Source organism: Solanum dulcamara, chromosome 2 (genome assembly GCF_947179165.1).
Source record: "Solanum dulcamara chromosome 2, daSolDulc1.2, whole genome shotgun sequence".
Taxonomy (NCBI): Eukaryota; Viridiplantae; Streptophyta; class Magnoliopsida; order Solanales; family Solanaceae; genus Solanum; species Solanum dulcamara.
The window spans coordinates 78,392,904-78,417,453 of record NC_077238.1 but is presented as its reverse complement, the minus strand read 5'-3'; the positions used below and the strand labels follow the sequence as shown (position 1 = coordinate 78,417,453).

Here is a 24,550-nt window from a genome sequence, read left to right as displayed (position 1 = left end):
CCTTGTGTTTGTATAGCAATTTTTCTCCATAGTTGATAAATTCTGGTAAGATTTGACTTGTGAAATCTCTCTTCAAATTCATCCCATACTCTTTTTACAGTCGAAGCTAAAACTATACTAGATACCAATTCTGGTACAACTACTCCACTGATCCATGACAATACAAGTGCATTGCACCTATCCCACTACTTTGCCAGATCTCCTTTATACATTTTCCGTGTGCAACTTTCATCTACAAGACCTAATTTGTTCTTCCCCAACAATGCTAATCCCATCGATTTGCTCCACAGTGTATAATTTTTCGATTCTGTTAACTTCAGGCCAATCAACACAGCTCCTAGTGTGTCTGATGGTTGTAAGAACAGTGGATGAGTGTAATCCAATTGCAAAATCTGTGTAGTCTCATCTGCAGTAACCATAGCTTCAATTCTTCTCGAGTTTCAGCAATGGTGATATATCATCTCTGTAATCTTACTCATAACAATCGCTGCTCTGATACCATGTTAACTTTCAACTTCCTAATCTACCATTGATGTATAAGAGAAGCAAGCAATTGAAAGAGAAGCTGAAAGAAGAGAAGATAGATTTAGTACTCTTGATCACATACTATACATGTTCTTTATATAGGGAGTAATCTAGTGTGGTTGTAATGCCAGCTCACTCATCCATGTGAGCTTAGTAACAGAATTCTGTTATAACTAACTCCTAACTGCTAACTAACTTTGTGAGTTAACTAACTAATTCAGCTAACTAACAATCTGAATTAACATCTATTACAAATGTTCTTTTAGTTATTTCGAGGTTTTCACAAGAGATCAGTAAAATAAACACAGGAGATCTGTATATGAAATTATCAAATTTCAATCAACATAACTAATTCTTTCTCTGTTATGGCATAGCAACACTGATACATTTTTTGGCTTTACGAAGACAACAACTTAATTTTCAAACTTACAGGCAAAAAGGATAAGAAAATAATCATTTATAGTTACACAACGTAAATTTTGATATCAAGGAGCTCCTAATTTAGATCACATACCCATAAACTAAGAGTCTTCCTATTCCATGTAGGATGAATTCCAAAGCGTTCTTCAATTTGACCAAACTTTTTCCCACTTGATTTCATGAAGTTGTGAATTAGGTTATGAAAATTTGAGGAAGAATCAGTGAACAAAAGTAAGAGAACATTCATTTGTTTGTGGAGAAATATGTCTAAGAGGGAAAGAAAATTGTGTCATATGCACGTGAGGAATCTTCCTTTAAGAAAGTAATGGTATTTAGGGTTATGACTAAAAATGCACCACTTTATTAAAGAAAGAGGACTATTAGTGCTTCATGTAAAAAAATATGTATTATTTTGAATCTAAAATCAAAGAAAGTGTATGATTTTGAGCCTTTTCTCATGAAAAGAAGTATATAAGTGCAACATAAATAAAAGAATTAAGACAATAATGTGAATTGAAGGTTAAAGGGCAAAGTAGTATAACCAATAATGTACTATTAATATTAATATTTAATATTTATATAGGGATAAAGTAGTAAGTTAAATATAAATTAATGAATTATCGATTTATCAATAACAAAATATTAAAAAATTAATATCAAATCAATAACTCAATAATTTCTTCATATAAAATCATCAAACCCGATCAATTTCAATCTTTACCTGCCAAAATAATTTATGTAACATATTTTTCTCGTAAACAAAGAAACATAAATATATTAGAAACAAAATAAGAAAATGAACCTAAAAACAACACACATTCGAGGACCCCGTGAGTTCATCTTGTCGCTCCCAAGCAAGATTCGACTTCTTCATTCCTCTCTAAAGATCAAGAAAACAAATCTTCAATTACTGCAAAAATTCTGATCAAGAAAATAAATTGCTGGTTATGTAGTTTCAGGAATTCGAAATGACAATTGGTGGCAGTAGTTTCCCAAATCGTCGTCTACTCATTCTGCTTCTTCTTCTTCAAGTAATCTTTGCTACCATCATTCCTTTGGTCAATGGAACGTGCCAGCTGAGTTTTGAGAAGGACAATAAGCTTTACAATTACAGCTTAACAAACCCAATTCGTAATTTCCCTCATGGCATCCTCAGTGAAGATGGGTACTCTCTCTCTCTTTTTATTTGCTCATTTACTGCTTTGTTATTTGGTGATTGTGTCTGCTTCAGCTTTCGTGCCCCTCGACTAATTCCCACCACCAATAATACCTGTCCATTGAGGCTAGGACAGATAGGGAAAAATCACCTAATGTTTTTTTGTCTCACTTCATGGTTCTCAATTCACCTTATTGTTGGGTGCTACTTGTTCACTTGCTATCATTCAATAACTCAACCTTTTTTTTTGTTAGTACGAGAGTAGTTCCTGTGGCCCATTTCATCAATTTTAGTTGCAAAGTTTTATATTTGATACATGGGAAAACTAGTGCAGTAATCTGATGACAGATGAGAAACAATAGTTGTTGGATGTTAAATTGATAGTGAAACATGGGAAAGTTAGTGCAGTAATTTGGTGAGATATGAGAAATGATATTGTTGGATTCCAGATTGATACTTTCATCTTACAATATTATGAAAGTGAAAATCATCATGGCACATGTGGGGAAATTTGTTCTCGTATATGCCATTGTTCTTAGCTAAGAACAGAACATGCTGGATTCTCTCAGTTTCAATTTGTTTGTCTGGTTTTGACTTGACATGGAGTTTGAGAAAGTAAAGAAAACTTTTGCATCTTGTGGTTTTAAACTAAAGATATGTGGAATGTATTAAAATGTCTTTTAATCTTGTGGTCTTAAAGATGCCTTGTGAAATTTAGAATTAAGGAGTTGCCAAAAAAAAGATAGAGACATTTTTTTCGAAACAGACTGAAAAGTAAAGTAAGACAAACAAATTGAAACAAAGGGAGTATATACCAACTTGTTGGGATTGTGGCTTAGTGTTGTTATACTTACATTAGGTCCAGGTTTCGTCAGGAGTGTTTTATTTTGGTTAGAGACTTGTATTTCTGTGTAAGTATAAGTGTGTGAGTTAGTGAACTCGAATTCCAAAATAAGAACTTCTACTTTGCCTAAAAGACGTTATGTGGTGTTGGTATAAGATGGACTAATATAGAGCAGAATAGATACCAAGATCAAAGAAAATTCTTCTTTTGTTAGTTCATTGTGGGGTGGCATATTTACTAAAGGATCTGTCATCCATAGTTTCAGGTCAAAGAAAATTCTGTTTTTGCTAGTTTGTTGTGGGATGCATTTTTACTAAAGTACTCTGTACTTGTACATAATTTCAGGTTCTACAAGGTGGCTTTAAATGGGACTGTGCTATGGTTTCAGGTTGGCTGCATCAGGTTACACTGTCATGCTTAGTTTGATTTTCAATTTCACAGTGCTTTTGTGAGACTTGCTTATTGACTTTTTAACTATGCACTTGAGTATTTTATAAGCTCCCCCTTATTAGAGAGAAAAAAGTATTTTATTAGCTCCTGAATGTCTGAGGTCTATGGACAAGAAGTATTATGTGCTAAGTTGCTCGTACTCGGGTGTCCGAGATGGATGCGAATCCGATAGTCGGATTCGGCATAATCTAAATTTTAAGATTCGGGGATACGAATCCAAGTATGGATATGGGTGCGGAGATTCGGCTAAAATATTCAATATTATAAAAATATAGTTATAAAGATAGAGATATTCTTCCCCTCAGAAAAGATAGAGAAAGTCATTCAAGACCTTCAACCAACTCTCCTTACATACCATTGTTACTGTCTACTATAAGTCGGAACACAATCGCTTGAATATTTAGCATCTCTTTGTTTGACTTGATACATGAAGCTACGAATATTGACCAAGAGGAAAAGTATCTTGGTCAAAGTATCTGATGTGGGTTGACCGCATCTCGCACCCGCACCCGCACTTGCATGATGCATCTGATGTATGTTGTCCATGGACTCTTGGTCAAAGTATCCGATGTGGGTTGACCGAATCCCACACGTATCCCGCATCCGCAGCCGCACCCGCACCCACACCTGTCTCGTGTCGACACGGGTGCGGCAACAAATATGAAGAGTCCGCACAACTTAGATTATGTGTAGCTGTTGTTAAATCTGTGAATGAGCCATTATAGGTTTCATTGTGTTCACTTAGGAAACATAATGTAGTTGAACTGTGGTATGGTTAATACAAGTGGCAGTTACATCTTGTGATTAGGAAAAAAAAGGTTTTTTGGATTTTATTACTGGTTAAACTGGGAAACTACTAATACTTTACTGAATCTCACTTTGTTTCCTCTCTGTTTATGGAGCAGCTTTGTGATGCAATGATTTTCAACCATGATCCTCCTACCTGTGTTGAGTGTGGGGTAAGTGCTTGCCAAACTACATCTGTATTTCTTTGCCAATTATTATTGCTAGAGGAGACAAAGTTGTTCTATAGTTAACCCTACGAAATGTAAATTATCGTATGCAACAGAACATTAGCTAGCCTTCTTGTAACAATACTACTCTAGTAGCTGCCAAATACACAACTAATGTTGGGCTGCAGATTAAACTACTCTAGTTCTACAAATTAGGAAATGCTGCTGAATAAACAATATATTATCATACTAGGAGAGAGGCCAGGGGGACCATGATGGCCCTCAGAAATCTCTAAATGACTATGAAACAAGTTACAGACTCTGGTACCTGCTCCAACCTTGGTGGACATAGTTACCTGGTATTTGTTGCTGGTGGGTGGTGGTAGGTATCTCGTGCAATTTAGTTGAGGTGCGCACAAGATGGACCGAACGCTACGGTTATTAAAAGAAAACAAGTTATATAGATTTCTTATCCTCTTTTGAAAAATTCTACTGATTATTATAGTTTTTCTAAGCATAGTACCTTATAAGTTTTTTTTTTTTTGAGAATGAGTGATTCTTCTGATTATCATAATATCAGAGATTGAATATTTACTATGTGATGAATATTTTTGATTTGCCACTGGAAATATATAACGTCATTTGTGGGTATCTAGGGGGTGAAGTTTAGAGGACTATCAACTATGCTTAAGATAAATTATGTTCTGCTCAAACATAATGAACATTAGAAAGTAACCAAGATGTACATAGATGAAGTTTGTTTATTTATTATCCTTGGTAAAGCATCTTCAAGTGATTTTGTTTATCACATGCTGCTTGGACTTGTTAGGCCCATCAGTCATGTTTAGGAAAGTAGATGTTTTGAAGATAGATCCAACTCCCCTCACAAAGTAAAATGGAACTGTTTACTAGCTTGGTGTAAATAACTTTGTATAGAGGATGTAGATCAGATTATAGATTTAATAGGGAGCTTTGCAAGTCTGTTTTGGTATGGCTGTAATCCATTTTTGAAGGTGGTCAGCATCTCCTTAATGCTGAAGAATACGAATTACCAATTCTCAAAAAGTGTTCTGTCTTTTAGATGTGTAATTTAAACTTCTTGATCTTGATAAAGAATTACAGAAATGTTAGTTATCTTTAATCACCACATAGACAACTCTTACTTGAACATGCTTAAATTTGCAGGACTGTGGTGGTATTTCTCGTTGTGGTATGGGTTGTAGTGCCCTTGTGGCTAACATTGTTGGAGGTAATACTCCTGAAGTTCTGGATATCTGGGATTCGTTTTTCACTTTTATTAACAATATTTGCATCATTACATGTCTTGCCTTTAATTTACTTACATCCTCTTCTGAAAGTGTCCTTTCAAGTTATGTTAGAGTACTGGTAGGTCAAGAGATGTTAAATTTCATTATAAGTTGAATGGTTTCAATAATTGGACATGACAAGGAGAATACCACTTTTCCTTCAGGGAAAAAGAGTAAAGCTTCTCCTTTTGAGATTTTGTGTACTTCATATCCAATAGATTAAGCAAATGAGTATGTAAAAAGAAGTATGTGAGAAATTGTCCATCTCATGCCAACTATTTCAGGAACCAAAAGCTATCGTGGGGTTGTATCTGTTGTTACAGTCGAACATTTGATTGCAAAAACAATTCATAAGTTTTGAAATAAAAAAGAGGGGAAGATATATGCACATTTTGGATCTCCATACATTTGTACACTAGAGAAATTTTAGCTGCACTCATATAATTAGATCGGAAGAGGTAAATGATGCCATGAAATATATGAGGATAGAAAAGCATGTGCTTCAGATGGTATCCCAAATAGAGGTTTGGAAGTGTCTTGGAGATTGGATTGAGATGGCTTGTCAAAGGTATTAAATGCTATATTACGAAGTGGTTGGATGCCCGTCAAGTGGAGAAAGAGTTCTCTGATTCCATTTTATAAGAACATAGAAGATATTCAAATCAGTGCGAACAATCGTGGTATAAAGCTTATGTGTTGTACCGATGGAACTCTGGGAAAGAGTGATAGAGTGTATACTAAGGGACAATACAAGAGCAACAGAGGATCAGTTTGGATTTATGCCTGTAGATCTACAATGGAGGTTATATAAAGATTGATGGTGATTTACTGCTTGCGGAGAAAAGATTTACACATAGTGTTCATTGACCTGGAGAAAATATATGATAGCAACCAAGAAACTCAGTACTTCTTCTGGTGGGAAGTGTCAGGTACCCATGGAAAAGTAGTTCTCTGATGAAACTTTTTTTGTGACAAACAATCTAGCTACATGACATATCTCTTCAGGTCCCATGTTGCACAAAAGAATGAAGCACACAAAAAAATTGTCACTGTGTCATGCAGATGCTATGAGTTTTGTCAATTCAAACTTTATGAGCATTGGTTCTGGAATCTCTTTCTGAACGATTGATGGAGTCCCTCGCCTAAAAACGTTAGTTCCTTTGATTGATAAACAACAATGGATTTCCAGTTGCTTGTTCTCATGAAAGTACGAGTGAACGATCAATTACTCAATCGTTGTTGAGAGTCGAGTCTGTAAAAGGTTCATTGATGAAAAAGAAAGCAGATATGCTTAAGAAATTAGTTCAAAGTTCTAGTATCCAGTACACTTGCAACAAGATGCTCTAACTACAGGACTCTTCAGAATATTGTGTAAATAAGGAGTAAATATTCCGTTGGGGACTTCATATGCATCAATTAGGAGACTTAGGAAATCAGTGAAGAGATTCAAAAGAATATTATCACCTAAGAACAAAATCTAGTCAGCACACGAGAGGCACATTGAAAAATAATTAATAAAATGTGTCTTGAATAGCGTGTTGATGCCATAAAATAAACAGATGCATCGCTCACTAAAATTTTAAACTTTTCGACGAGACATTTCACAATTTAATGACTACAATACTAATATGTGGCCTATAAGTTCTTCCTAGCTAGTTAACATATGCTACATGTGTCAGTTGAATGCAGAAAGTGCTAACAACCTGCTCCTCCACTGTCCAGTAGCTTTTGATATCTGGAGCATGTTTTACTTTATTTTTGGATTAAGTTCGGTCATGCCATTCAGCACCAAAGAGGCTTATCTGAGCTGGAGTTCCTGGAAAGTTGATAAATCCATCAAGAAAATCTGGTCAATGATACCTATTTGTACTTTTTGGTGTAATTGGACAGAAAGAAGCCATGGATATTTTGATTGAATCTCAACTCCTAATCACTTCCTGAAGGCTAAATGCATACTTTCTCTGTTTAGCTGGTGCAATCTGACCCCTGTAACAAGCACTGAACATTTTTTTGGATTTTGTCAGCTCCTTAGTATTAGCTTAATCTTTTGTATCAGAGCTGACTCAATATCTTTCGACACTTTCTGCATCTTCTTGATTCCCTTAATTATCCTAGCTGTATATATTCTCTTCTTCTCCAAGTCAACTATTCTCACTTGTCTAGTAAAGTTTTACTATATGATTGGCGGAAGTAGTGACACAGCTAAACGGCATGAACATTTGGGATTTTATTCATCCTGTGCTTAATTTATGCATATACCCTATAGTGTATGAACATCGGTTGGTACATTACCATTTCTTTTCAAAAAAAATTCTGAAGAAGAATAAAGAGGTACTACCTTCAGAAAATCATGTTTAAGTTGAACTTGGAATGATTCGTATATACAACAGATAAACAGACGATATATATTCCTTTTTCCTTTTGTGATAAAACAAAAGAATTCATTTATACTATGCCAAGATGATGCGATATTTACAAGTATATCATGAGCACATACATCGATTCTTCAAAAAATCGAGCTAACTTTACACTCTTTGTTCTATTTCCTTTAATGCTTTTAGTATGGTTAGTGCAGGTTATCCCGTGTGCACTACTCTTGGATATGCATCAAGCATGTCCTTTGAACTCATTGGTAAGAATCCTTCAATTATTTTGTTCAGATTAAAGGAGAGAAATTATTATCAATTACCTGTTCTTCTTGTTGTTTTTAGGTACACAATCAGTAATTACGAATTTGTAGCATTTTTTCATGCAGACAATCATTGTAGAGTCAACTTTACTAGATCAAATTGGAAATGTTAATGCTTTTTCTTTTGTTTATTAATATGGCAGACAAAACAGATCCACTTAAAGGCATCACGGCTAAACTGTCTAACAGAGCCACAAAGCTCAACTGTTCACTTGCTGTATCTATTGTATGTGATACAAATGGAGTTCAAGTAAGGGCTCGTTTCTTTGTATATTGGCTGTACTTTCCTCCAGTGACATTTCATCGGACTTCGGCCTATGATTTTCTTTTCCATTCCTTTGTCAGGGTCCTCAGACACTTGAATTAGTTGGGACTTGTGATTACGTAAGTACTCTGAATGTCCATGTTTCAATCTCATTATGCATTACTTTGTGTCACTCATAGGAGTACTTGATGTCATTATATTAAGAAAAGGATCTTGGTTAATAAAATACATAAAAATGTGTTTTTCTTTCAACTGGCAATAAGGTAACAGGCCTTGGTATGGGCAGCCGCATTATGATGATTTCTTATAGTCTAGCATGGTATAAAATGGACCTGCAAATAAAATTGTTAATGTGAATAGTGATGCAAGTAGTCTTGGAGATGGAAGGCGCTTTCATGGGCTATGTTGCTTGGACTCTCGAAAAATGATGCCGCACCCTCGTCGGATCCTTTGAAAATGCACTACTTTTGAAGGATCCGACACCACCCGTCGACATTTTTGAAGAGTCCGAGCAACATAGTTGATGGGAACCTGGACATGACATTGAGTTGACATGGGGATAATAGTTTCATAGCTACGTGCTAGGTGAAAAGAAAGAACCCCTTGGCAAGGCATTGATCATAGCAGCATATTTTCTGTGGGCACTTGTCCTTGGTTTGAATACTTGTCCTACGGACCAAGTTAGTTGTTGCTTGATTGGTCTGAAGTGTCAGCTTGGGGAATGCTGCTGTCTGCTGTTCTAGGCTCGGTGTTGGGCTGGAGTCTTTGTCAGAGTACTTGTCTTGTATGTAGTTCATTGGTGCAAGGTCAGTTTGGAGGATTAGAACTCAGCAGACCTTGTTGCAATATGCATTGCATGCACAGATTTCTTTCCTAGTTTGCAACTTTGCATACATATGAAACAAACAATTTGATGCATTCTTCAATCTTGTCTTTATTTCTCATCCTCTTAACTTTGTCATGAACCTTGTTCTTATGGATAGTATCGACGTGGAGTTCATGCTTTATTTTTTTTGTTGGCAGGCTACAAAAATACATCACCCCTCCGGCTGTGCAGTGATTATATCCTCTCACGGGAACAGAATGGGCTGGTTTGGTACCATGTTCATAATGTAAGGTTTAATGGTTCATAATGTAAGGTTTAATGGTTAAAAGCATAGACTTTGTAATTGAGTTGCCTTCTCACTGATTGATTGATTGGTTGATAAACACTGGACAGCATCCTATTCTTCTTTGGAGTTTACTTGCTGGGTGGTGCAGTCTATCGGTACTACTCTTTGGGCATTCGTGGGATAGACGTATGTTGCTTCTCTTACTCTCTTCTGTCTGTCGTGTGTCTTCATATTCTGTTTATCAGAATAGGTGCATGAGAGTTCATGTCCAGACTGCTTTGGCCACAATGTCTTTATTTGACTGTGACTGGCCTCTTTGCTGTCCTATCCTCCTTTTTCCCTTTGCTGCAAAGGCATAAATCTACTCTATTGTAAGTGATTGGCTCAAGATATTTAAATCGGTTCCAGATAAATATACATATGTGATACACAAAGTAGGCAGCTAAAAACCTAAAACAAGAAATAAAGTCAAATTTTTTTACCTGAGAAAAAAATCAGATGTAACAATGTAAATAGATTAACAATCTGATAGCAAGGTCGTTATGCGAAGAGGAAAAAACTTGTGTATTAGGATGGATATTTGTCTTCTAATTTTAAACGTCAAATTCTGACCACAGGTGATGTTTTTGGTCTTTGTTTGTGTGTGTGCATGTGGTGGTGGTGGGGTGTGTGTGTGGGTGGGGGGGGATGGGAGGGGGAGTAAACTGCCCATATATAAACCTCAACAAATCTGTTGAGCAACAATGCAAAAGTATGAGAATACTGAATAGTGGGTTCCATGATTTTACAGTAATAGTCTTTTACGAATAATGTATCTTTTTTGATAAGCAAGACAAGACTTAATAGTATAGTTACAGATTTGGTCCTCGGGGTGGTGAAAATATTGAATATCACAGTTATAGATGGTGATGCATGGCGGTGGTTGACAGGGAATAATGGTGACGTCAAGGAGGATAATTATGAACTTTGAGATGAAAACATGTTGCAGAGCTTTGATCACTTGACCTTAAATTTGTGTTGGAGGCAAATTAATCAAATTGGGATGGTAATGATTTGGATTTGTTGCTTCTTAATTTATGCCAGTTGGGAAAATACGAAAAATGCATTCCATATTCCACTCTATCTGCATATAGAAAGTTCACCACACTACGGAATCATAAGTTGCATATAGAAAGTTCACCACACTAAGGAATCATAAGTTGATTCGTTGCTAGAAGAGAGAGTGGTAGGTTTTTGTCACTTCTGTGCGTGCAAGCTTGCAGTTTTGCTCGAGCTGCAGCTTGCTGCACCAAGGGCACGTCATCGATGATAGTTACAAATCTTACAGGATTGTTGAAGTTCCTTTTCCTATCTTCTCTTGGCTCTCTCCAAATTATTCAGGGATTGAGAAAGAATCTCTTTTAAATTAATGGCATCACATCTAAGGGATTCCTCGATGCAGGCCGAAGGAGCAACGCCATCTGTTCACTATCAAATGCTGAGGCCATGAACTAGATCATAATCAGTCTCATCAAGATTATAAGTTGAGCCCAAGTTAATGAATTTCGGGCAAAGTGGAAAATATTAATTCTCTTAATGTAAACTGTTAACCATTTTACTCAGGAAATAAAATAGACTTGTTTGGAAATTTTTAGCTACCTCAGGTGTCAGTGAAGTAACCATGGTCTAAGTATGATCCAATGTTTGAAGATGTTTGTTGGCTTAAATAATATTCTGACAATTGAAACCTTTTTTTTTCCATCGAGTGCAGTATTGTTATTTAAAACTCATGCTTGTGCAGTATTGTTATTTAAAACTCATGCTTACTTTGCTTGTGTTTGACTGTCTTTGACATTGAATTTGTGCAATGCTACAATCTGACATATTCCTTCTCTAACTTATGCAGATAATTCCAAACTTGGAGTTTTGGGCGAGCTTGCCACATACATTACAGGTATTGAATAATGCTGAGGTCTTATGACGAAGTTAGATAGTTGATCTGGTGAAAATATCTTATTGGCTACGATTAAGGGTGATACATTTTGACAGAATTGAGTCTTGCTTGTCCAAATGTCTCTAGTAATGAAACTCTTTCCAGGAGAGATTCAGGGTAGGCTAGGAGCATTAACAGTTGTTCTTTTATAAGAGAAAAAGGACGCATTGAGGAGCTTTGAATTTTATATTTTTGTAACACCTAGCAGTGTCGCCACAAATGTGGTATGCCATGAACAATTATAGCACCTACTGTGTCTGAGTTCTAAGAGCCATGGTTGCATTAGTTGGGTTTATGTTTATTATGCTATATTCTTTACTTGAGCTGAGGGTTCTTTGGAACAGTCTCTCTACCTGCACAAGGTAGGGGTAAGGCTGCATACACCATCCTCCCCAGACCTCACTTGTGGGATTACACTGGGTTCGTTGTTGTATTCTTTACTCCTCACTGCTAATCTCCACGCAAGCGGAAAGTTTATGGCTCCTGTGAGTTCACAAAGAAGTGTCTTAGTTGAATTATGGATTCATGGACCTACACTATGCCATAGTCCTCTGCCTTGCCCTAAACATCAAGAGAAAAGATTGAGAATAGCATTCTTTTTGGTATGCACATAATCTTTTTATTGGAGGATGTGTTCGTGGATGATTGAACCGGAGCTTATCATCATATTTATGTTCTCCTTTTGCAGAGTTCATTTACATCATTGGTGCGGAGATTCAGAGGACCTTCTCATGGTCACAGGAGCTCGTATTCTCCTGTCAATTTTTGAGCAATAACATGTTTACTAAGCAAATGATATGATGAATCAATTTTTGACGTGGATTGAAGTTGCTTCAAGAAAAGCAGATCCTCGTGCTCCTCTCCAGTAAGACTAAAACTGGACATCTTACAACTTGGTTCTTTCTCATGGACCTCACTTCAATTGTTTGTAATTTCCTTGAATAGGCTGTCATTTTGTGCTAGTTTCTTTTTTTTCTTTTCCAGTGTCATTGAGTTCTAGTTAACAGCATTCTTTTTAGGCTGTTGGTGCTTCTACCATGAACAGGATTTGGATCTGAACTACATTGTGCCCACTATTTTTGTTTTTTTAGACAGGGGTTTCACCATTTTTCGCTAAATACTATGGTGCTAATATGATAAATTCTTGTTTTTATGTCTGTCACTTGAATCCTTTAAAGACACACCCCTAAAGCGCCTATGTCTGCTTGCAGCCAATACAACCTAACTTGCATGACATTCAACAATCAAAGCTACTGGTAATCCTGGGGCGGCACCCTCCTATGATAGTTAGCAATACTAAAAGCGAGTCCTTGGTATGAGGAAAGCTTTTCATGGCGGTCTTTGAGAAATAAGGAACTTGTTACGCCTTCAGAACAATGGCGATTCAAAGTCAATAGTTTCGTGTATGGATGTCAAGACAACATCAATTCTAAATCTCAGGGTATTCCAGGGAGTAACAAATATTTACAACCATGAGTTTGTGTGAAAAAGCATATGGGGAAGGCAGTTTGTGATTGAAAAAGCTCTTCAAAATAACTTTTTTGGGAACAATTAGGATAAAGTAATAAGTAGTGAAACTGAAATAATCATGTAAAAAAATAATCTTGGCCAATTATATTTGAGATCCTAAATTTTGTTATGTCAATGGGAATCACCTGCTCCATGTGAATATTTGGGTAGGTGAGGAGTTGGTATCAAACAAGTGTAAACTAAAAATGAAGTTGAAATGTTACCTAGAATCTCAAATCACACTCCAACTCCTCAGCCCTTTAAACAAGTCACAGTTGGTATTGGATTTACCTAATTTCTTGGCACTATATACTTTCATTTGATAATAGAGTTAAGAGTCGTAGGCATCCTCCATCTAGTAATACTAGACGTCTTGGGTTTGAGGTTCGAAAATATAGTTATCTTCGATAGAGAGCGTTTTACCTTCAAAGTGGGATTTTTCAGCACGAATCTGATTTACTGTATGCACTAATATTTAGAGTAGAAACATACTTTGTAACTTTTGGATTTGAGTTAGGTTCAAGATTCATTTCTTATAATAGTATTAGAGTCATATTCATTCTAATTCTTGATTTACCTAATGTTGAGTCCTCATGCCTTGAAAAGATAACCTTTTTTAGTTGTCCACTGCCTCACTCTTTATTTTTCCTATCTCAAGGGAGTTTAGTTCCTCGACGATATATTGTCCATGCTCCATATACCAATCTTGCCTGTGCGAGAGGGTATTAGAAGTTCGACATCAGGAGAAGGATATTTGATCTTTTTATATAGTTTTTGACAATCTTCACCCGTGAATATATGAGTAAATCCTTGTCAATATATAAAGTGTGAAAACAATTATACCAGATCATTCATGACCACCTTTCACTTAAAAGCCAAGGGAGATCATTGCCTTTTGGAGATCCTTTATGAGTTCTATCATGGACATTATTTTGACCATCATTTTAAGAAAAGCAAATCAAGAAAGCTATTGGTGTTGTTTTGTTTTTAAGAAACACACATATTATATAATTAAACTGTTAAATTGCACCTATCAATTTCGATCGACCACAACCACTATGTTACATATTTCTTATTATTAAAGAAATATGTATTCATTGATAGCTCAATTTGAGAGTCTATCGAAAATAATTCTTCTATCTTACAAATGTAGGGATAAGATATATATATATCTCACTTTTCCCATATCCCATTTGTAAGAATATATTGAGCATGTTATTGTTGTATTGATCGCCTCCATATAAAATGAATCTCTAGACATAACTAACATGTTATTGTTAAATTTCAAACAACTTAATCTTAATACACATCTTAATATTTAGATTCAGACTTGTTAATTTTAATGAAAAATTAATGGGACCTAAGTCCCTTTATCCATTAATAACCTCTCTATTCTAATTTATTTCCTTCAAACCTAATGTAACAATAATAATAAGACGACAAGTAATAACTACTAACTAGAACAGCAACAAATAATTCCAAAACAATTAATTATTCGAAGGAAAACTACAAAAATAGATCTAGTGAAACAATTTATTCAAATTAGACCAAACTCAAACTATTTACCCATAATAAATTCATGACCCAAACTATTTACCCTCTTACCCCATTTTCTCTCTTTTTATTTCGCACATGACATTACGTTGACGTCAGTATCACTGCTCCTCTTTGATACCGTCAGAGTATATTACACTCTGATAGCATCAAACAGTTTCTTCTTGATACCATCAAAGTATAATATACTCTGATGGTATCAAGCACTTTAGCTGAAGTACTGTCTCTTCCTTTTTGATACCATCAGAGTATATATATATTCTCATGATATCAAACGTACATTTACGCTAGTGCTCCTTTCCTTGTTCCTTTTTGATACCATCAGAGTATATTATACTTTGATGGTATCAAGCAGTTTCTTCTTGATATCAAATATGCGAAATAGTTAAAAACAAGGGGTATGAAAATAATGAGATATTCAATGATAAATAATTTCATTTTTGGGGTATAACAATAATTATCCCATTATTCAATTAGCTGAAAATAGAACTAATTAATTTTCTTCAACTCTTTCTATACGTAACCTATATTTTACCAGTATTTATATTCTAGCCCACTACATGAGTAGATGACTTTCACTAACTCCCCCCCCCCCCCCCCGCCCTCCCAAAAAAAAAGACAAAACAGAAACAGAAAAAAAGAAGAAGAAGAAGGTGTAGCTACAAAAAGCTTCAAAAAAATTAAAAACCAAAAAAAAATGAAGACACTTTCATCTTCATCTTATTTTCTTAGAAAAATTCGTATTTCTTATTTCCTCTTAATATTATTACTCTTCATTGTTCTTATCATTATCCTTTATAGTGAAAAATTCAATTGCAGTTTCTTCCAGTTTGATCCCAGAATTTCAAGCCAACAACAAAATTCTATCTCAAGAACTATTAGTGAGTACTTCTAATTAATTTACACTTTTTTTTGTTGCTGTTTTGTACAATTTATTGTTTGTTTGCTCCAAACATGAGAGTATAACAAACCAATCAAAAAAAAAATCATCTCACACTAAACATCAAAATTATTGTCCCTTATTGAGGTAGTGTTGGAATATATATATATATATAAAAATATTTTAATTATATATAAATAATATAATTTTCTGCCGAAGGGGTTGGGTGAACCCTTAGGGTGGCTCTGCCATTGACTTCATAGATTGAAGGATGATGAGTTGAAACTATGCGTATTATTTTGAAACTATGCTTTGTTTTTGAGAATGTTTTTTATTTTGGATAATAGCGCCTGCCCCTCCCCCCAAACCCCCTCTACTTTTCTCTAATTAAATATCAACTTTTTGTATAGGAAATTGCACCCAATTACTAGAAATGGGAGGTTTTGAACTTTTGAATTCTGCTTATATCATGAGCAAACTTTTAAGGTCGAAAGTCAAAACTTGAAATTTTGTCAATGAGGTTAAAAGTTCAGGGGATCACTCACCTTCAAAACCATTCTCGTAAATCATCCAATTCTACATGTAGCAGGGTTCAAACTCGTGACACGCGCCTAGAACACAATTATATATAATTCACTAGATCAAAGTCATAGGGCGTGAAGCTAATTTGTGTATTATGGAAAATAATATTATGTATATTAGTTAAAATTTACTTCTTATAGATACTTATTACATTATATTTTAAATACTTTTAGCGAAATTTCTGATTTTATCATTGATTATCTGTATCTTATGAACTTTCTTTCCTATTGGTAGGAAAGAACAAAGAGAAATTACCATTTTCCATAGGAGAGACAAAAGAAGGATGCAATGTGTTCAATGGAAATTGGGTTTGGGATGAGAAAAGACCTTTATATGAAGAATCAGAGTGTCCTTACATACAACCACAATTGACTTGTCAAGAACATGGCAGGCCAGATAAAGATTATCAACATTGGAGATGGCAACCTCATGGTTGCTCTCTTCCGAGGTAAAATTCTTTTATACTGTCAGTGTAAATAAGTCAAATGAACTGTATGCATAACAGATTATATTATAAATCCATTAGTCCAATGGTGAATGTAGCTATTGAGCTATGAGTTTAATCGAATACAATACTTTTGACGTGAAACATATATATGAGAAAAGTTGCAAATTTCAACAAGTAGTATGAGCTCTAATGTTAAATTTTATACCTCTTTTGTCCATCCACTAATGCATTCTCAAAAATTAAACTTTTTTACTATATGATCAAATATTGACCAATAAAAAACGTTCAATTACCCCATGTTATTATAACGGCAACTAAAATATTAAACTTATGAACTAACTTTTGAAGTTAACTGTTACTAGAACGCCTTTGCTAACGTGACATGACAGTTTCAACGCGACATTAATGTTGGAAACACTTCGAGGGAAGAGGATGTTATTCGTGGGTGATTCCTTAAACAGAGGACAATATGTTTCTATGGTTTGTCTTGTCCATAGAATCATTCCTGAGAATGCTAAATCCATGAAAACTGCTGGTAATTTCGACGTTTTCACGATTAAGGTGATCATCTCTAACAAAAAATTGAGCTTACACATTACAATTATGTTAATTAGCACATTAATTTTATGTTAATTTCGATTATATTTGAGTATTTTTTGAATTTTTTTTAGGATTATAATGCAACAATTGAGTTCTATTGGGCACCATTTTTGCTGGAATCAAATTCTGATGATGCAGTAAAACATAGGATTGAAGAAAGAGTTGTTCGAAAAGGTTCAATAAATGTACATGGAACATATTGGAAAGGGGCTAATATTATTGTGTTCAATACTTATCTTTGGTGGATGAGGGGGCCTCGTTTTCATATTTTGTAATTTCCTTGGCTCTTTGCTATTTTTTATTTATTGTTTTTTCGTCATGGTTGAGTCAGAATTTTTCACTACAAGAAATTAAAAATATAAATAAATAACATACAATCATACCTCTCTATAAAAACGTTCTTATATAACAATACCTCACTATAAAAAACAAGTTTTTTCTCGAAATCAATGTTTTATGCTACATATTTTACCTCTCTACAACATCAACAACGATCTATATAACAATATGTTTTTTTTGTGAATTACCTATTTGTAACAACTATCTTCTTTTTTGGTAATACAATGACCATCTTTACGGAAATAGAATCTCTAAGAGTATCAATAATAGGTCTAGATCATATTGTTATAAAGAGGTTTGACTGTATATATCAAAAATAAGTTTGAGCATTGTAATTTTCTGGCAAAGGAATTTTGATGAACCTCCTTACCCCCCCCCCCCAGCTCAGCCTCTGAATCCGACCACAGGGTCACGAAATAGGAAATACTTAGTTTTGGAGTCAAATATTACCTCAAGACATACTCTCTCACTTCAAAATTTACACCGTCTAAATTCTGAATTTATCACTATTTTTATGTTTTTTTTTTGGAAGTAAATTTATATAAAATGAAAATTGATGCAGGCAAGGGTCTTTTGATGATGAAGTGAAAGACATAGTGGAGGTTTCCACAGAGGAGGCATATGGGATGGCAATGAAGAGTATGTTGAGATGGATTAAAAGGAATATGGATCCAAAGAAAACCAGAGTCTTCTTCACTAGCATGTCACCTTCTCATGGAATGTGAGTAAAATAATTACTCCTCAGATTTTTAATTTATTTGGGTTATTTTATTTTTTAGTCTGTTTAAAAAAGAATGTCATTTTTAATATTTGATAATTTTTTACAACGTAATATTCTACTCCCTCCGTTTCAATTTGTTTGCCCTACTTTTCATTTTAGTCGTTTTTTTTAAAAAAATTCTTCTTTCTTTTTTTGGCAATTTTTTGATTTCAACTTTCCACGTGATATGTTTAAGATCACAAGATTAAAAGACATTTGGATATATGTGACATATCTTTAATCATGACCAAAAGATGCAAAAGTCTTTTCTACTTTCTTAAATTTCATGTCAAGTCAAAACAAGAAAAATGAAATGAAACGGTGGGAGTACATGACAAATTTTAGATCACAAGATTCAAAGAAACATTTTGGTACATTACACACATTTTTAGTTTAAGACCGCATAATTCAAAAGTTTCTTTAGTTTTTTAAAATTCATGTCGAGTCAAACTAAGACAAAGAAATTGAAACAAATGGAGTACATTTTCTCCCCTCCGCCCCCTCCCTATACAAAACTATTATACTCCGTTATGATTTTTGCTCAAAAATACCCCATCGTTATATTTTTGGCTCAAAAATACTCTCCAACTAAAAAAATATTCAAAAAATACCCTTCTTATTAAAGATTGCTCCAAAACAAGGAAAAATTATATAGAGGAAAATACTTTTCAATTTTTCATGTTTGGTTGGCCTGTCAAAATATATTTTAACAAAACTAAGTTCCTAAAGAATCGAAAAAATGACTTTCCTTGTGATAATAGAAAAAAAAAACAAGTTTCATTAACCATTTCTTGTTGATTACCCTCACCCCACCCTCCCAGCATCCCCATTCCCACCCCCAAACTCCTACCCTCACCCCAAACCCACCAACATAGTTTGGGAGTTAACAAAAAGTACCCCTAAAAATATATTAATATTTTCAAATAACATTTGAAAGTTTATGGATTGCGCATTTTACCATTGAGAACATATCCACTATTTGTTTTTTCAGGAGCATAGAATGGGGAGGTGAACCAAATAAAAATTGTTACAATGAAACAAAAATGATAGATGATCCAAATTATTGGGGATCAGATAGTAGAAAAAGTATAATGCAAGTGATTACACAAGAATTTGGCAAATCAAAAGTGCCAATTACATTTCTCAATATCACACAACTCTCAAGTTATAGAAAAGATGCGCACACAACAATTTACAAGAAGCAATGGAATAAATTAACACAAGAACAACTAGCAAATCCATTTAGCTATGCTGATTGTGTTCATTGGTGTTTGCCTGGCCTTCAAGATACTTGGAATGAGCTTTTATTCACAAAGCTTTTTTATCCTTAGAAAATTTTATGGATCATTGAAGGATCATATTATATACACAAGGAAAGGATTTGTTTCAATTTTTTTTTATACCTAAAATTGGATACATGTTATTTTTTCTCTTTATAATTTAATTGAAGACCTCAATGGATAAATGTACCCTAACCTTGTTTGGATCATTGTTACATATTGTTTCATAATATTGTATAGTGTTATATTATATTGTAGTACTCTGTTGTTTTTATGACTAATGTTTTGATAGATTTTATCTTTTTTCGTCATTACATAATGTCACAAATCAACAGTTTGAAGAATAAGCCTATAAAAAAAGGAGTAACACTATTATTAGCAAGAAAAAACGAGAAAAATACACAAGTTAATGACACGATCTCACGGACTTTTCATCGCTATGTAAGGATGAATTTAACAATCAAAACAAACATTATAATTAGTAATGCAGATATGTATTTACCGTCCATCTTCTCAAGAAAGAAAATAAGCAACTCCTACCATCGCGATGTAGATAAATTATCAGCCTACACAACATTATCAATTTCTAAGAATAATAATAATGATAAAATCCTTGAGTATATTAAATAATAAGATACCACATTTACTTACCTAAATTAAATTAATAGGAGCAAAAGCACAAAAATGGAAATGCATTTTGTCCCAAATTCAACTAACATAAAGCTTTTGTAGACACATTAATAAATATTATTGATATATATTGCCTAGCTTAAAAAGGAAGATGATCTAACCTTAATTAAAAACAATGAATCTGATTAATCTCTATTTTTCAGTGTTTTAATCATGTTAGAGGCTTCTACATAAATTCAAGAAAAAATAAATATAAATTACCCTGTGTTTAACTTCAAACCTATAATATTTTTGTCACTTAAGGCATATTGCAAAAATAAAAAATAAAAAAATCAATAGATGGAATTGCCTCCTTCTTTACCCATCTTTAGAAAAATTAGTTTTTATAATTCTCTATTCTTATTACTAAGTTTGGTTGTATTTTTTATAACTTATTCATCCCATCTCCTTCCATCTTCTCCATCAGTCACATCCTTGGCCAACTTGATTTGGACAAATCCAAAATTAGCTAGTAAGTTTGATCAACACCTTTTTTTTTAATCTCTTGGTATTATCATATAGTATATATTTTTACATTCGAATTATTGTTAGTCATATTGCTTTTTATCAAGAAATCGAAGAAGTTATATCATGAAAACAAATCAAATCAATTAAAACACAAAGTAAATTCTCTCGTACTAAACTTTTAAAATCTTTTTTGAGATTTATGTCGGAGTTAAAAATTTTACCAAGAAAAAAGAAAGTCAGTTTAATTCATACGTTTTAAGGAGATTCAATGCAAAGTATACATACATAAAAAAAAATGGTCAATGTATATAGTGCAATTTTTCAGTAAAGAGGTGTCAATTGACACCTTTTGACAAGAATAGCTTTGCCATTGTCTTAGGCAGAGTCGTATCAAAGATCTAGAGTCTGTGAGTTCACAAATAAGTATAATCTTAATTATTACAATAATTTTGTTTTCCACACATATTTTTGATTTTTATATGCATGAAGTGTAGGCGAAATTGATTGTATTTTATGAATTTCTATTGGTAGAGAAGAACATAGAGAAATTACCATTTTCCATAGGAGAGACAAAAGAAGGATGCAATGTGTTCAATGGAAAATGGATTTGGGATAAGAAAAGGCCTTTGTATGAAGAATCAGAATGTCCTTACATACAACCACAATTAACTTGTCAAGAACATGGAAGGCCAGATAAAGATTATCAACATTGGAGATGGCAACCTCATGGTTGCTCTCTTCCGAGGTAAAATTCTTTTGTACTGTTAGTGTAAATATGTCAAATCAACTCTAGGCATAACGGATTATATTATGAATCCATTAGTCCAACGTTGGATCTAACTATTCAGCTTTGGGTTTCGTGTCTTAGTTTGATTAAGCACAAAGTTTAATTTGAATATAGAAGAGACATTCGTAGATATATATATGTGAAAAGTTGCAAAACATAAACAAAGTATTAGATTCTGAATGCATAATTCCAAAGCCAGCGTGAGTTTTGCACTAAGAACTTTGATTATCGAATTTCAAATCCTTGATCCACCTCTGCATTTATTAGTTTTGTGGAGCTTTTTAACACTAGTGTAGCTAGTTATGATCCATCAATCAACATATCATTTAAAGTGTAACTTGAACATGAAATTCTTGATCAACTTTGTGTTTAATTTTGTTACTTGTGATATTCGACTAATATATTTTAATCTTCGATTAATAGATATTGTTATTGTATTTGTTTTTCTGCACATTTTATACCTCTGTTCTTTATTTTCTTCTACTTAATATGACAGTTTCAATGCTACACTAATGCTGGAAACACTTAGAGGGAAGAGGATGTTATTCGTGGGCGATTCCTTGAACAGAGGACAGTATGTTTCTATGGTTTGTCTTGTCCATAGACTCATTCCTGAGAATGCTAAATCCATGAAAACTGTTGGTAGTTTCGATGTTTTCAACATTAAGGTAATCATCTCTATGTTATTCAGACTCTTCAAAAATGTTAGTTTCTTCCGGACACAAGTCACGTTTATTTGTGTTATTGTAACACCATTCTTGTAATTATTAGGTACAACCTTAGTGCCCCGAACTTTCATCTTTCTAGCCAACTAGTTCTAAGCTTCTTCTTGCATCATTACTATTTCATCCTCTTAAGGTTGATTTCATCCATATTGATTTGGTTACCTTAGCCTTCACATGTTTCACTCTGTTCTCCTTATATGTTCGTGTTACTTCTGGAGCATATTGATATGATTGTCCTATTTGCATGCATGTAAAGTCATAAGTAGGCTTACAGCTTGTTCTAAGGTTCTCTTGTGTACTTTTAGCACAAAGATGGCAACTCAGGACACTACCAATATGACTTAGAATCACCGCGATTGCACTCAGGATTCCATGCCCTTACGATAATAAGTTTGTTGTTTTCATTGTGTATGGTTTAGAAAATAGTATAACACTATATCTTCCATAATATGGAACAAAACCACGAAATATCCTTCATTGGATTCGCCATTGTTGCATTGGAGATGAACTAACCTCATTGACTTGCATAGTGGTTTGTATATTTCCTCTGTTTTGCCCCTTTTTTGACAACATTAGTCTTCTTTTCTATATCAATAGCTTTGTTCACATCCTTCTTTGGTCGTCCTCTAGCCATCTCTAGTGAAAATGCACGATCGTCTATCACTCCATGGTGAAGTTGATTTTTCAGATGATCACTCAACTAATAGTTATTATCTTAGAAAGTCACTTTTCTTTCTTGAAGAAAATTGGCATCAAGAAGAAGAATGACTTTCTGAGATAATAACTATTAGTTGAGTGATGAACATATGAGAAATCAACCTCATTGTCGTCGTGCTGGAGAGAAATTGATACTAAAAGTGATTTTTTTTCTATGAATTTGTAACATTGATTTCATATTACAAATATATAAAGTTAGCCTATATTTGAGTAATTTTTTCAGGATTATAATGCAACAATTGAGTTCTACTGGGCACCATTTTTGCTGGAATCAAATTCTGATAATCCAGGCAAACATAGGATTGAAGAAAGAGTTGTTCGAAAAGATTCAATAAACACACATGGAAAATATTGGAAAGGGGCTGATATAATTGTGTTCAATACTTACCTTTGGTGGAGGAGTGGTTTCCATTTTAATATTTTGTAATTTTCTTGGCTCTTTCATCTTATTTATTTATTTAATACTTTTTATCAGTTAGAAATCTGACTAGTGGCAGAGTCAGAATTTTCACTAAAGAAATACAGAAAGAAACTAAAAAGATTCAACATCTACTATATACAATATAATTTCTAGCAAAGGGCATTTCAATCAACCTAGCTCCTTGTGCCTCTAGCCCCGCCCTTGAATCCAATCACGAGGTCACAAGATTGGAAATACTTAGCATATTGGCCTCAAATATTATTTCAAAACTCATTTTCTTTAAGTTCAAAACTTACGACGTCTAAATTCTGGATTTTTCGTTGCTTGTAGGCAAGGGTCTTTTGATGATGAAGTGAAAGATATAGTGGAGGTATCCACAGAAGAGGCATATGGCATGGCAATGAAGAGTATGCTGAGATGGATTAAAAAGAATATGGATCCAAAGATAACTAGAGTTTTCTTTACTAGCATGTCACCTTCTCATGAAAGGTGAGTAAAATAAGTGATATCAATTTTTTGAAATAACATTTGAGAATTTTTCAATTGTATTTTACCATTGAGAAATAACATATCCACTTTTTTTTTTCAGGAGCATAGAATGGGGAGGTGAACCAAATAAAAATTGTTACAATGAGACAAAAATGATAGAGGATCCAAATTATTGGGGATCAGATAGTAGAAAAAGCATAATGGAAGTGATTAAAGAAGAATTTGACAAATCAAAAGTGCCAATTACATTTCTCAATATCACACAACTCTCAAGTTATAGAAAAGATGCACACACAACAATTTACAAGAAGCAATGGAATAAATTAACACAAGAGCAACTAGCAAATCCATTTAGCTATGCTGATTGTTTTCATTGGTGTTTGCCTGGCCTTCAAGATACTTGGAATGAACTTTTATTCACAAAGCTCTTTTATCCTTAGAAAATTTTATCGATGATTATTAGCAGTTTGTGCTTATCTAATCAATTTAAAAATCAAAATCAATACATAACACTAGTGTATTTGGGGACCTGGTCCTTTGTATATATTTGTTTTTAGGAAATCGATTTTGATCAAATTGGTTTCTTGTGAATGTGTGAACATATATACAAAGGATCAAACCAGGTCCAA

The 24,550-nt window shown here is 33.9% G+C and overlaps 3 protein-coding genes across 4 annotated transcripts; all 3 read left to right on the top strand.

The window, feature by feature from the left end:
- The first annotated feature begins 1,757 nt into the window (after positions 1–1,757).
- On the top strand, positions 1,758–13,351 carry LOC129880869 (uncharacterized). Of its 2 annotated transcripts, XR_008765507.1 has the most exons (12): positions 1,758–2,110; positions 3,291–3,333; positions 4,301–4,354; positions 5,534–5,597; positions 8,231–8,287; positions 8,488–8,594; positions 8,690–8,728; positions 9,633–9,721; positions 9,829–9,907; positions 11,607–11,654; positions 12,382–12,558; positions 12,905–13,351. XR_008765507.1 is itself a non-coding variant. In XM_055955098.1 (11 exons), the coding sequence occupies exons 1-11, from the start codon at positions 1,914–1,916 to the stop codon at positions 12,460–12,462; spliced, it is 858 nt and encodes a 285-aa protein (XP_055811073.1). In that variant the 5' UTR covers positions 1,758–1,913; the 3' UTR covers positions 12,463–12,846. The 2 variants fall into 2 exon arrangements, 1 of the variants encoding a protein (XP_055811073.1); XM_055955098.1 differs by lacking the exon at positions 12,905–13,351 and having other exon boundaries at positions 12,382–12,846.
- A 2,007-nt stretch (positions 13,352–15,358) lies between these two features.
- LOC129880868 (protein trichome birefringence-like 33) lies at positions 15,359–19,902 on the top strand. Its single transcript, XM_055955097.1, has 6 exons — positions 15,359–15,637; positions 16,453–16,666; positions 17,056–17,227; positions 17,338–17,537; positions 18,168–18,326; positions 19,357–19,902. Exons 1-6 carry the CDS (start codon positions 15,454–15,456, stop codon positions 19,694–19,696), a joined length of 1,269 nt encoding a protein of 422 aa, XP_055811072.1. The 5' UTR covers positions 15,359–15,453; the 3' UTR covers positions 19,697–19,902.
- A 1,175-nt stretch (positions 19,903–21,077) lies between these two features.
- Positions 21,078–24,361, top strand: LOC129873453 (protein trichome birefringence-like 33). Its single transcript, XM_055948555.1, has 6 exons — positions 21,078–21,086; positions 21,277–21,527; positions 22,066–22,237; positions 23,235–23,434; positions 23,763–23,921; positions 24,022–24,361. Exons 1-6 carry the CDS (start codon positions 21,078–21,080, stop codon positions 24,359–24,361), a joined length of 1,131 nt encoding a protein of 376 aa, XP_055804530.1.
- Positions 24,362–24,550: the final 189 nt, after the last annotated feature.